Source organism: Hypanus sabinus, chromosome 10 (genome assembly GCF_030144855.1).
Source record: "Hypanus sabinus isolate sHypSab1 chromosome 10, sHypSab1.hap1, whole genome shotgun sequence".
NCBI lineage: Eukaryota > Metazoa > Chordata > Chondrichthyes > Myliobatiformes > Dasyatidae > Hypanus > Hypanus sabinus.
The window spans coordinates 110,521,339-110,535,338 of NC_082715.1; the positions used below are offsets into that span (position 1 = coordinate 110,521,339).

Genomic DNA, 14,000 nt, shown 5'->3' on the forward strand with positions numbered 1-14,000 from the left:
TGCAGCTTAATCTCCTCTTTTAATCACTTTACATCTCAGTACAATTTTTACTAAGATTGTAATCTGAAATGTAGTTTGTGGTAGATCCTCTTAATTTTTTTTTGGTAACAGATGTCAACCAAGTTATATGATAACCTGTCAGTAGTTTCCTTGTCAGGAAGAAAAGCCCTTTTCACTAGTCTTTCCACTGTTTTATAAACAATTAATTGCTCCATTTATTTTCAGCTGTTTGAAACAGCCAGAGTTCGTCATGGACTGATGACACTGGGTCCCAGTGGTTCTGGAAAGACTTGCGTAATTCGCATCTTAATGCAGGCAATGACTGAGTGTGGAGCCCCTCACCGAGAGATGCGCATGAATCCTAAGGCTATTACTGCTCCACAGATGTTTGGCCGATTGGATACTTCAACAAATGACTGGACTGATGGAATCTTCTCAACTCTTTGGAGGAAATCTATCAAAGCAAAAAAAGGTTACTGCAGTCTTGAAACTCAGTCAAATGTTTTGCATTTTAATGAAAATAGAATGATAGATAATTTTTGATTTATTGCAAGTTGGGCAGTTATAAATGGACAAGTAATCTATTCTGCAAAGTTACTGGCCTTGGAGTGATGGGGAAAATCTGGCCCAGTCTTGTGAATGATTACTTTAGCAACATACTACAAATTTTAATTTAATATCATAGGGATAAATTATGCATAGATGAGATTTTTTTCACCAGCAAAATGTACTTAGATCAATAGAATATCATAACAGTGTTCTATATAAAATTATTAACCACAGATTGTGGATGGTACTGACAATCCCTCCAATTATCGACTACCACTACTTACCCCTGAGCTAAGGGACCACTGGAGAGTCAACAACATTGGTGGGTCTGGAGTCACATATACACCAGACTGGAAAAATACATTATTGATCTACATGGGTCTATAATAATGTAGTAGTTCTCATTTTATTCTGAACAACTCTAAAATTACATATTAATTTAATTACTTTACGTCCCAGATGGGACTGAAAGTTATGTGTTTATTTCAAAGGGCTAAAACTCTATCTTCTAGTTTAGTAGGTTAACTTGCGGGACTATTATTGGACCAGGAAGCTATCTGAGCATCTCCTCACAGTCCTATGTGATAATTCATTCATATTTCACTTCAAAATTTTGAATGATCTAAATGCTACATTTAAATACTTTTATTGAAATAGCATGACATAAGACAGGAAAAGTGGAGAATTTGACTATTCAAGTAGTCGTGATGTGAACTTGAACACTTCAGAGCATATATAACTATGTTTTTCCATCTAACTAATAGTATACTTTCCAACAAAGCACTTACCACAGATAGTGTGTCTGTTGGACAGTCTGGCTCCTACGACATTTTTGCTTTAGAATAATGTAGTTGTACTGTTGGAACTGTACTCATCTACGAATGTGGAGAGTATTAGAAGGGACAAATTTATCTGGTAAATTAGTTAAAATCACAGTTTGCAGAAGTATGATAATAAGTTCCCGTATTCTTAGTTTACTTAACAACTGAATTTTATTTTCTCAGTGACTGTAATTACAGTGATGTAGTTAATTCTCACCAAATTTTAAGCTTCACCAAACATTAACTATAAACTAAATCCTCTGCGAAGTCATTGTATTTCAATGTGAATATGGCTTTTTATACTGAAATCTTCTAAAAGCCTAATAAATGCCAACTTTACAGATTAATAATGCCAATCTTTTTTACATCCTTTTGTGGTGTTTAAAATATGGTTCCTAGGTGAGAATATCTGGATCATTCTGGATGGCCCAGTGGATGCTATTTGGATAGAAAATTTAAATTCTGTACTCGATGACAATAAGACCTTAACATTGGCTAATGGTGACCGTATTCCAATGGCTCCTTCTTGCAAATTGCTGTTTGAAGTACACAACATTGAGAATGCATCTCCAGCCACAGTGTCCAGGATGGGGATGGTCTACATTAGCTCTTCTGCTCTCAGTTGGAAGCCAATTTTAAAGGTAGTGGTCTCAACATATATAAAGACTGTGCTTTTGAAGTTCAATGAATATCTATGACACTTAAGGAATGTGTTTAAATTATCTGTTTACCTTCCTATATCAACTTTAATTTCCAGTCCATTGCTGAACTATTTCTTCATAGTGGTATAATTCTCGTTATTGCAGTTTTAGATCTGTCGTGGAGGTTTGTATCCACCTGAACTTAAGAGTTAAAGATAACTTGATTGAAGTGTCTAGGATCTTGAGGACTCAGGGTGGACATGAAGAGGATGTTTACTCATGTGGGGGAATCTAAAACTAGAAATTTTTTAGTAACAAGGATATGCCCAATTAAAGTGAAATGAGGTGACTTTCATCATGAATCTAATGGAACTTTCTTTTTCAAGGGTCTGTTAATGCGGACTCGATTGACAATTTTAAGGCAGAATTAGATACATTCTTGATAAGCAAAGACTTGGATGAAGATGCAGAGTTGATTTATAATAAGATGAGTCTATAATTTTCTAATAAACAATGGACTCCAGTTGATTGGGACACATTGGGACCGGTACATTTTGGCTGAATTAAGTGGCTGCCCCAATTAGCTGGTTTCATGGAACTGTTTAAAATGGTAGAATAAAGACAAACTACTGTTTAACAAAGTAAAAAAAATGCATTTAAATGAAATACAAAACAAATAAGAACAATACCAATACTTTTACAGTACTATAACTGTATTAGTTCCTAATAGTTATCGATGGAAGAATTCATCCAGTGTACGTTGCCATTTTCTATTGATTGATAATGGACAAAAGCAGCACAGTCACTTAATGCAGATAGCGTACTGCCTGCATACAATGCTTTTGATGATTGCATCCTCCAAATCTTGATCTTCATTATAACATTCAAGATGATTGTCAATACCTTAAAATTCTTCATAGCTCCTAACTTGTTGAAGCAGTGAAATCGTTATTTTAATTCCCGCCCATTTCTGGCATCTCCAAGACTGAATACTTGAAATTGCAGTGAGTGAAACTGTTCTGAATTGTCTTAATGCTTATTCCACCAACTGTCAGTGAAAAAAATCACTGCTATTAGAACACAAACACACGCAACTGATGCTATTTAAAAATTGTTTGCTCTAAGCACGTGTAGTGTCTAACAGCCACACAAGTGCATGCAATTGACGTTAGTTAGCAATTGTTCGGCAACAGACCCTTGTTCCAATTAAGTGGCATAGTGTCTCAAATAAACAAAGTGAAACCTGGCTATTTTCTTGATTAGTTTTTGTTCCTTAAGAGTTGACCCAAATAAGCAGCTGCCCTGATTAATCGAAGGCCAAATTAACTGGAATCCACTGTCTCTATTTTCCATTGTTCTGTTCAAAGTGAATAATGTCACATTTCCACCTGAGGCTACGTCCACACTACAACAGATAAATCCGTAACCAAAGATTTTTTCTCTTCGTTTTTACCCTTCGTCCACACTAAAATGGCATTTTCGTCCCCCAGAGCTTTTCAGAAACGCTCTCCAAAGTGTGTATTTTTGAAAACGCCGGATTGGACGGATCAGTGTGGACGAGGTAACCGGAGAAATCTGAAAACGCTGTCAGACGACAGCGCGCTATTTCATTGTTTTCTTGAACGCAACCTAACTATTTCAAAACAGACAGCAATGAAACTGACGCCAGAAGAGTTAGAAATGTACTCACCAAATACTTTGACCCATAACTTACTGAATAAATAAGTATACTCACTTTGCCGTTTTCTGTCCTTGCTTGTATGAAGGTAGTTTACCTATTTATGAAAGTACTTCTCTGACAATAAATGTGTAACAGCCTAATGTAACATTGTATGGAAATACAAGATAACACTGATGCAGACATGTTTTATACATTTAACAAGGTGCTTTATTAATGCAACAGATTTAGTCAGTTTTTCAATGTTCGTCATCAGCTGGATCAATCTGTCGATGAACTCTCTGTTAGTTGCCTCCATACGCTCCAGTATTCATTTTATTTTAACTTTTAAGTTCTCCTGCACGAAAGCCAACAGCTGTCCATCGTTATAAGTTTTTCTAGTCTGTAACTACACAAACGTGCACTTTTACAGTGAGATTCGACACCAAGCATGACACTTCTTTTTGGTAAATGTGTCCTGTGCAGGTGCAGTAAGAGGAGATTCACCGAAATCTCCATTTCAATGTGGATAAAGATATTTTTAAAAATGCATAGTGTGGATGCCTATCGTTTTTACATGAAACTGGCATTTTCAAAATTATCCAGTCTAGTGTGGATGTAGCCAAGGACTTCTTTGCTTATTTACATAAACTATCTCAATTTCTTAACAACTTTTTTGCTCCTTCTTCACTGCTTAACTTCTGAGCTAATTGTGCCGTATTGCAAATTGTATTGCAAGTTTCTGATTATTATTCAGTCGTCTATCCATGTTAATATATTACCCAAAATCCCAGGAGGCTTTATTGTGGGTAATAAACTTTTGTGTAGTTTCTCAACAATACTGTTCTGAAAGCTTACTGGTACTATATCCACTTGGTTTCTAAGCCTTCTTATTATGCAACTTACAAGAATTATCTTCCTTTTCATGAAATCATATTGGTTTTGCAATGGGATAATATCTAGGCAGCAATGTAAGACTGTTAATATCATTCTTTTGTTATGGTCCATCCTACTGATTTGCTTAAATTATGGATCTCATACTATCATCAAGAAAATTGAAGACTCTATTTCATCTTTAATGGAAATCTTTATGAATAGCTAGTGAGGGTAAGAGTAGGATGCTCTGGCAGATGAACACGTGGCTGAGAAACTGGTGTAGAGGGCAGGGTTTCAGATTTTTAGATCATTGGGACCTCTTCTGGGGCAGGTGGGACCTGTACAAGAGAGACGGGTTACACCTCAACTACAAGGGGACCAATATACTTGCAGGGAGGTTTGCTAGTGTTATTGGGGAGGATTTAAACTAGATTTGCAGGGGGAAAGGAACCAGAGTGTCAGAGTAGATAGTGGAACGGGGGTAAAAATAAAAGATGTTAGTAGTATATGCAAAGTCACAAATAGTAAGGTTGTGTGTGGTGGTAATAATCTTCTGAGGTGTGTATACTTCAATGCGAGGAGTATTGTGGGAAAGGCAGATGAGCTGAGGGTGTGGATTGACACATGGAATTATGACATTGTAGCCATTAGTGAAACTTGGCTACAGGAGGGGCAGGACTGGCAGCTCAATGTTCCAGGGTTCTGATGTTTCAGACGTGATAGAGGCAGAGGGATGAAGGGTGGGGGGTGGTTTTGCTAGTCGGGGAAAATATTACAGCAGTGCTTCGGCAGGACAGATTAGAGGCCTTGTCTACTGAGGCCGTATAGGTGGAGCTGAGAAACAGGAAAGGTATGACCATATTAATAGGGTTGTATTATAGACCATGCAATAGCAAGATTTGGAGGAGCAAATCTGCAGAGAGATAACAGACAACTGCAGGAGACAGAAAGTTGTGATTGTAGGGGATTTTAATTTTCCATACATTGATTGGGACTCACATACTGTTAAAGGTCTAGATGGGTTAGGGTCTGTAAAATGTGTTCAGGAAGGTTTTCTAAATCAATATATAGATGTACCAACTAGGGAGGATGCAATATTAGATCTCCTATTAGGAAATGAGTTAAGGCAGGTGACAGAAGTGTGTGTAGGGGAACACTTTGGTTCCAGCAATCATAATGTCATTAGTTTCAACTTGACCATGGATAAAGATAGATCTGGTCCTCGGGTTGAAGTTCTAAACTGGGGAAAGGCCACATTTGAAGAAATGAGAAAGGATCTAAAAAGCGTGGATTGGGACAGGTTGTTCTCTGGCAAGGATGTCGTTGGTAAGTGGGAGGCTTTCAAAGGAGAAATGTTGAGAGTACAGAGTTTGTATGTTCCTGTCAGGATTAAAGGCAAAATGAATAAGAATAAGGAACCTTGGTTCTCAAGGGATATTGGAACTCTGATAAAGAAGAAGAGAGAGATGTATAACATGTATAGGTAACAGGGAGGAAATAAGATGCTTGAGGAGTATAAAAAGAGTAAGAAAATACTTAAGAAAGAAATCAGGAGGAGTAAAAGAAGACATGAGGTTGCTTTGGCAGTCAGGGTGAAGGATAATCCTAAGAGCTTCTACGGGTATGTGAAGAGCAAAAGGATAGTGAGGGATAAAATTGGTCCTCTTGAAGATCGGAGTGGTCAGCTATGTATGGAACCAAAAGAAAAGGGAGAGATATTAAATGGGTTTTTTGCATCTGTATTTACTAAGGAAACTGGAATGGAGTCAATGGAAACAAGGCAAACAGGTAGGGAGGTCATGGAACTTATACAGATTAAAGAGGAGGAGGTGCTTGCTGAGTTGAGGCAAATCAGAGTAGATAAATACCCAGGACCTTACAGGGTATTCCCTCGGATCTTAAAGGAGAAATTGCAGGGGCCCTGGCAGAAATATTTAAAATGTCAATATCCATGGGTCAGGTGCCGGAGGATGGGAGGATAGCTCATGTAGTTCCATTGTTTAAAAAAGGCTCAAAAAGTAAGCCGGGAAATTATAGGCCGGTAAGTTTGACATTGGTAGTAGGTAAATTATTGGAAGGAATACTAAGAGATAGAATCTATAAGTATTTGGATAGACAGGGACTTATTAGAAAAAGTCAGCATAGCTTTGTGCGTGGTAAGTCATGTTTAACCAATCTATTAGAGTTTTTCAAGGAAGTTACTAGGAAAGTGGATGAAGGGAAGGCAGTGGATATTGTACACATGGACTTCAGTAAGGCCTTTGACAAGGTCCTGCATGGGAGGTTAGTTAGGAAGATTCAGTTGCTAGGTATACATGGAGAGGTAGTAAATTGGATTAGACATTGGCTCAATGGGAGAAGTCAGAGAGTGGTAGTGGAGGATTGCTACTCTGAGTGGAGGCCTGTGACTAGTGGTGTGCCACAGGGATCAGTGCTGGGTCCATTGTTATTTGTTTTCTATATCAATGATCTGGATGATAAAGTGGCAAATTGGATCAGCAAATTTGCTGATGATACAAAGATTGGAGGTGTAGTGGACAGTGAGGAAGGTTTTCAAAGCTTGCAGAGGGATTTGGACCAGTTGGAGGAATGAGCAGAAAAATGGCAGATGGAGTTTAATGCGGACAAGTGTGAGGTATTGCACTTTGGAAGGTCAAAGCAAGGTAGAACATACAAGGTAAATGGTAGGACACTGAGGAGTGCAGTAGAACAGAGGGATCTGGGAGTACAGATACATAATTCCCTAAAAGTGGCGGCACAAGTAGATAGGGTCGTAAAGAGAGCTTTTGGTACATTGTCCTTTATAAATCAAAGTATTGAGTATAAGAGTTGGAATGTAATGGTGAGGTTGTATAAGACATTGGTGAGACCAAATTTGGAGTATTGTGTGCAGTTTTGGTCACCTAATTACAGGAAGGATATTAATAAGGTTGAAAGAGTGCAGAGAAGGTTTACAAGGATGTTGCTGGGACTTGAGAAACTGAGTTGCAGAGAAAGGTTGAATAGGTTAGGACTTTATTCCCTGGAGCGTAGGAGAATGAGGGGTGATTTAATAGAGGTGTATAAAATTATGATGGGTATAGATAGAGTGAATGCAAGCAGGCTTTTTCCACTGAGGCTAAGGGACAAAAAAACCAGAGGTCATGGGTTAAGGGTGAAGGGGGAAAAGTTTAAAGGGAACATGGGGGGGGGGTTCTTCATGCAGAGAGTGGTGGGAGTGTGGAATGAGCTGCCAGATGAAGTGAATGCGAGCTCACTTTTGACATTTAAGAAGAACTTGGACAAGTATATGGATGAGAGGGGTTTGGAGGGATATGGCCAGGTGCAGGTCAGTGGGACTAGGCAGAAAAATGGTTCAGTTCAGTCAAGAAGGGCCAAAAGGCCTGTTTCTGTGCTGTAATGTTCTATGGTTCTAATATTGGGAGCTGAGACAGAGACAGACTTATGGAGAAAGCTAGTGCAATATTCCACTCAGTGTTTATGTTGCTGGGTGCATGCCCCTGCGCTGATCATGGAATTCAATCTTAGGCTGGGGACAAAATTCAATTTGGCAGGTCGCTGCAGAGTGATCTACTGACTAAGCACAAAGCAAGTTAAACTAAGTTAAAATACAGTTAACCCTCTCAAACAAATGGGAGAAATTGGCTGTTAAGAGAAAATTAAGTGGGACTTTTTTTTAACAGTTTAAGATAAATAAGTGTGTATGCTTTTTCAGTCTTCTACAAACCCCATTTCCAGAAAAGTTGGGATATTTTCCAAAATGCAATAAAAACAAAAATCTGTGATATGTTAATTCACGTGAACCTTTATTGAACTGACAAAAGTACAAAGAAAAGATTTTCAATAGTTTTACTGACCAGCTTAATTGTATTTTGTAAATATACACAAATTTAGAATTTGATGGCTGCAACACACTCAACAAAAGTTGGGACAGAGGCATGTTTACCATTGTGTTACATCACCTTTCCTTTTAATAACACTTTTTAATCGTTTTGGAACTGAGGATACTAATTGTAGTAGATTTGCAATTGGAAATTTTGTCCATTCTTGCTTGATATAAGACTTAAGTTGCTCAACAGTCCGTGGTCTCCGTTGTCTGGTTCTCCTCTTCATGATGTGCCATACATTTTCAATAGGAGGTAGATCTGGACTGGCAGTAGGCCAGTCAAGCACATGCACTCTGTGTCTACAAAGCCACGCTGTTGTAGCCCGTGCAGAATGTGGTTTGGCATTATCCTGCTAAAATAAGCATGGACGTCCCGGGAAGTGACAGCGCCTTGATGGCAACATATGTCTCTCTAAAATCCTAATATACGCCTCAGAGTCAATGGTACCTTCACATACATGCAACTCACCCATGCCATGGGCACTGATGCGCCCCCATACCATCACAGATGCTGGCTTTTGCACCTTTTGCTGATAACAATCAGGATGGTCATTTTCATCTTTGGCACGGAGAACTCGATGCCCATTTTTTCCGAAAACTAGCTGAAATGTGGACCCATCTGACCACAGCACATGGTTCCACAGTCTTTTGGTCCATCGGAGATGAGCTCAGGCCCAGAGAACTCACCGGCGTTTCTGCATAGAGTTGATGTATGGCTTCCTCCTTGCGTAATACAGTTTCAAGTTGCATTTCAGGATGCAGCGACGGACTGTGTTAAGTGACAGTGGTTTTCTGAAGTACTCCCAAGCCCAGGTGGCTATAATTGTCACAGTAGCATAACAGTTCCTTAGGCAGTGCCACCTGAGGGCTCAAAGATCACACGCATTCAACAGTGGTTTCCAACCTTGCCCTTTACGCACTGAGATGTCTCTGAATTCTCTGAATCTTTTCACAATATTATGTACTGCAGATGTTGAAAGACCTAAATTCTCTGCAATCTTGCATTGAGAAATGTTCCTTTGGAACTGACTAACAATTCTCTCACAAATTTTGGCACAAAGGGGTGAGCCACAACCCATCCTTGCTTGCAAAGACTGAGCCTTTGATGGACGCTACTTTTATACCCAGTCATGATACCTCACCTGCTACCAATTAGCCTGCTTAATGTGGAGTCTTCCAAACCGGTGTTACTTGAATATTCTGTGCACTTTTCAATCTTATTTTAACTCTGTCCCAACTTTTGTTGAGTGTGTTGCAGCCATCAAATTCTAAATTTGTGTGTATTTACAAAATACAATTAAGTTGGTCAGTAAAACTATTGAAAATCTTTTCTTTGTACTTTTGTCAGTTAAATAAAGGTTCACATGAATTAACATATCACAGATTTTTGTTTCTATTGCACTTTGGAAAATATCCCAACTTTTCTGGAAATTGGGTTTGTACCTTTGACTTAAAAAGAAGCATCATTTTTGCTTTTGAACAGATCCACACTTAATCTGAAATGTTTGTGAATATCTTTGGAATTGATAGCTTTGACAGCCAGTGTGACAGCAATAATAACTGTTAAAACATGTATCAGGATCAGAATCACTTTATTTCCTATATGTGAAAAATACCAAAATTGATTGTGGTTCGGTGCCAAGCATAAAACACTGGGCAGTGCCATAACAGACAACAAAATAGCAACCAATGGTTTACAAGAAAATAGTGCAAATAGTCATGAACAGTCAACAATTAGCAGAGTGGTCACACAGCAAAAAACAATAATCAAACTTAAATAAATGTGCACATCTGAACAGATTAAGTAATTATCAATGGAACAGGGAGAGCAGGACAGACCATTTAACAGGGACATGTTGTGCAGGGATAGTTCAGGTATGACACATGAGTGAGTTTTGTTGAGAAGCTAAATAGCTACAGGAAACAAGTTTCATAGATGGTATGTAGTCCATGTAGTATGTAGTGATGGACTTTTAGCATGTATGTCTCTATAAATTTGGTGACTAGGTGACCGCTAGGGTGGGTGGAGTCAACTGTAATTTTTTAAGCTCTTCTTCACTCGTGCAATAAACAGATCTGTTAATATCAATAGTTGACAGCCAATGATCTTCTCTGCTGAGTGGACCACTCATTGCAACCTGGACTTGGTGAGGGAGGAGGTGGTGGGAAAACAATTGCTGATGGAGGTGGTCACAACACTGTCAATGATGGCTGAGTAAAAAATCATCAGGCTATGCCCTGAGAAGTTAAGTTTCCAAAGCTCGTGTAGGAGAAACAATTTCTGCTGGGCTTTCCTGGTGATGAGTGATGAGTATATTTCTGAAATTCCACAATTTCTGTCACTACAGCTGGCTACAAATCGCTGGGAACTGAGACTCTAGTTGAAAATTGTCTTCCATGTCACAAAACATAAACAGTGTGGTTAAGGCCAAAAAAAAAAATCAGTACTCGCGGAGCAGCAGCAGATCTGTCCAATAATTGTCTTGGATTAATTCTTGTTAACGTTAACTATTATTGACAAATTAATTGATAACTGTCTGTGCTTCACTACTTTTTACTTTAGATACTGAGACTTGAATTACCCATCTTTTTCATTATTCAGAAAATTCTGTTTTGGCTTACAGGCTTGGTTGAAGAAACATCCCCCTCATGAAGCTGAGATTCTACAGGCCTTGTATAACAAAGCCTTTGAAGATAGTTATGTGTACATGAAATTAAACCTTTATCCAGTGATGGAGCTGTTGGAGTGTAACTACATAATGCAGGTTGGAACACTGACTAAAATGCCATTTTTTAAAATTTAGATATATTTTCATAATTAATCAAGTCATGGCTTCATCTGTTTGCAGTGTAATACAGTCAAATTACAGGCTGAAGACCCTTCATTAGAATTGGGTAGAAGACAAATGAAGCATGTTAAGTTGCAGGGAAGCTGAGGAGAGGATAATCTCAGATAGAGCAAAACCAGGGGAGAACCTGTAAACAAAGATATCTGGTCAATGAGTGAATGGGAACAGTTAGGGAGTGTGAAAGGTTAGTGCTGGAAAATGTTGCTGAGATAGAAGATCAGCCATGACCTTGTCAAATATGAAACTGGCTTGAGGGGCTAAATTGTCTACTTTCAAAGGTTCTATACAAGTACAAGTTTTTGCATTTGTTACTTCTATCCATGGCAATATTGAAAGGATTGGCCTCTGTACAGGTCTACACACCTAAGGATATCTTCCCTTCCATTTTGTTGCATCATCACTGGTTAAATAAGATAGACTGAGAATAATTCAAAGCTGAGACACTCTGTGTTATTAGAACTGAATTAGGCATTCCTACGGCCACTAAGTTAGAGACTCTATGCATAGAGTCATAGAAAAGTCAAAGGGCACTAAAGCACAGAAACAGACCCTTTGGCCCATCTAGTCCTGCCAAACTATTTATTTGCCTAATTCCATGGACCATAGCCTTCTATACCCCTCCCATCCATGTACCTATCAGCATTTCTTTTGTGTTGAAAATTGAACTCAAATCCACCATTTCTCCTGGCAGTTCATTTCACACTCACCACCCCTCTGAGTGAAAAAGTTTCCCTCATGTTCCCCTTAAACCTTTTACCTTGAATCCATGACCTCCAGTTCTAGTCTCACTCAACCTTAGTGGAAAAATCTAAAGTCCATGCCAATAATGTCTACTACCTTTCCTTCATCAACTTTCCTGGTAATTTCCTCAACAAAATCTATGAGATTGGTTCGACACTACTTCCCAATGTGACCATTCCTAATCAGTTCCTGTCTATCCAAATATATCTGGCACCTTAGCATACCTTCCAGTAATTTTCCCACTACTTATGTCAGGCTCACTGGCCTTTAATATTATGTCTTCTTCTTAAAGACTTCCTTAAACACCGGAATAACATTAGTTATCCTCCAATCCTCCGGCAACTCACCCATGGCTAAGGATGATTTAAATATCTCTGCTAGGGCCCCTGCAGTTTCTGCTCTAGACTCCCACAGGATCTGAGGCAACACCTTTTCAGGCCCTGTGAATTTATCCACCCTCATTTGCCTCAAGGTAGCAAGCACTTGGTGCTCTGTAATCTGTATGGAGTCCATGACTTTGTTGCTGCATTGCCTCACATCTAAAGATTGTGTCCATCTCCTGAATAATTAAAGATGCAACATATTTATTGAAGATCTCCCCCATTTCTTTTGCCTCCATGCACAGATTACCACTCTGATCTTCTAGAGGACCAGTTTTGTCCCTTGATATAATTTTGTTTGATATATCTGTAGAAAGCCTTAGAATTCTTTATTGAGATACAAACGTGGAATGGGCCCTTCTGGCCCTCTGAGCCACGCCGCCCAGCAATCCCCTGATTTAACCTTGTTCTCCTTCACTTTGTCTGCTAGAGCAACCTCATGTCTTCTTTTCGCCCTCCTGATTTCATCCTTAATTGTTCTCTTGCATTTCTTATACTCCTCAAGTATCTCATTTGTTCCTACCTGCCTATGCCTGCTATGCATTTCCTCCTCCTTTTTCTTAACCAAAGCCTCGATATCTCTTCAATACAGAAGTTCCATAAACCTGCTATCCTTGCCCTTTATTCTGACAGGAACATACCGACATTGTACTCTCACACTTGTTAGATCTTTTCTGATACCATCAAAATTGGTCTTTCTCCAATTTAGAATCTCAACCCAAAGACCAGGCTTACTGTTTTTCATAATTACCTTGAAATTAATGGCATTATGTTTGCTAGATGCAAAATGTTCCCGTACACAAACTTCAGTCACCTGCCCTGTCTCACTTACTAATAGGAGATCTAGTATTACACTCTTTCTAGTTGGGATCTGGGACCTCAATTTACTGGTTAAGAAAACTTACATGAACACATTTGACAAACTCCTTCCCATCCATCCACTTTACAATATGCGTCTCTCAATCAATATGTGGAGAGTTAAAGTCACCTATTATCACAATCTTAAGTTTCTTGCAACAGTCTGTGATCTTTACAAACTTGCTGCTCTAAATCCTGTGGATTGTTGGGTGGTCTATAATTTAATCCCATTAATGTGGTCATGCCATTCTTATTCCTCAGTTCTATCTATAAATCCTTACTAGATGAGCTCTGAAGTCTGTTATGACTGAGTACTGCCGTGACATTTTCCCTGCCTAGTAATGCCACCCTCCCTCTTAATCCCTGCCACTCTGTCACATCTAAAACAACGGAACCCTGGAATATTGAGCTGCCAGTCCGGCCCCTCCTACAAAGAAGCCTCACTAATGGCTACAATTTCATAATTCTACTTGTTGATCCATACCTTAAGCTCATCTGCTTTTCCTAAAATAACTCCTTGCATTGAAATATATGCAGCTGAGAACATTAGCCCCATCATGCTCAACCTTTTGATTTCTGACCTTGTATATAGGCTTAGCATCTTCCTCCTTGACCACTCTACTATCTGTTCTGGCTTTCTGTTTCCCACTTTTACAGTTAGAGTGTGATGTATCAAACCAATGTTCCAGAAGCAATTGAATAGCTCTTGCAGTATTATTTTTTCCTTAAGTGACTCCTTAAA

General features: G+C 38.9%; 1 protein-coding gene across 1 annotated transcript in view; it reads left to right on the forward strand.

The window, feature by feature from the left end:
* Positions 1-14,000, forward strand: part of LOC132401347 (dynein axonemal heavy chain 8-like) — a 674,688-nt gene that overhangs the window by 355,157 nt on the left and 305,531 nt on the right. The window contains exons 48-50 of the mRNA XM_059983476.1: positions 226-472; positions 1,770-2,011; positions 11,055-11,195. Coding sequence (XP_059839459.1) covers positions 226-472; positions 1,770-2,011; positions 11,055-11,195 — 630 coding nt within the window. The remainder of the gene's footprint in view (positions 1-225; positions 473-1,769; positions 2,012-11,054; positions 11,196-14,000) is intronic.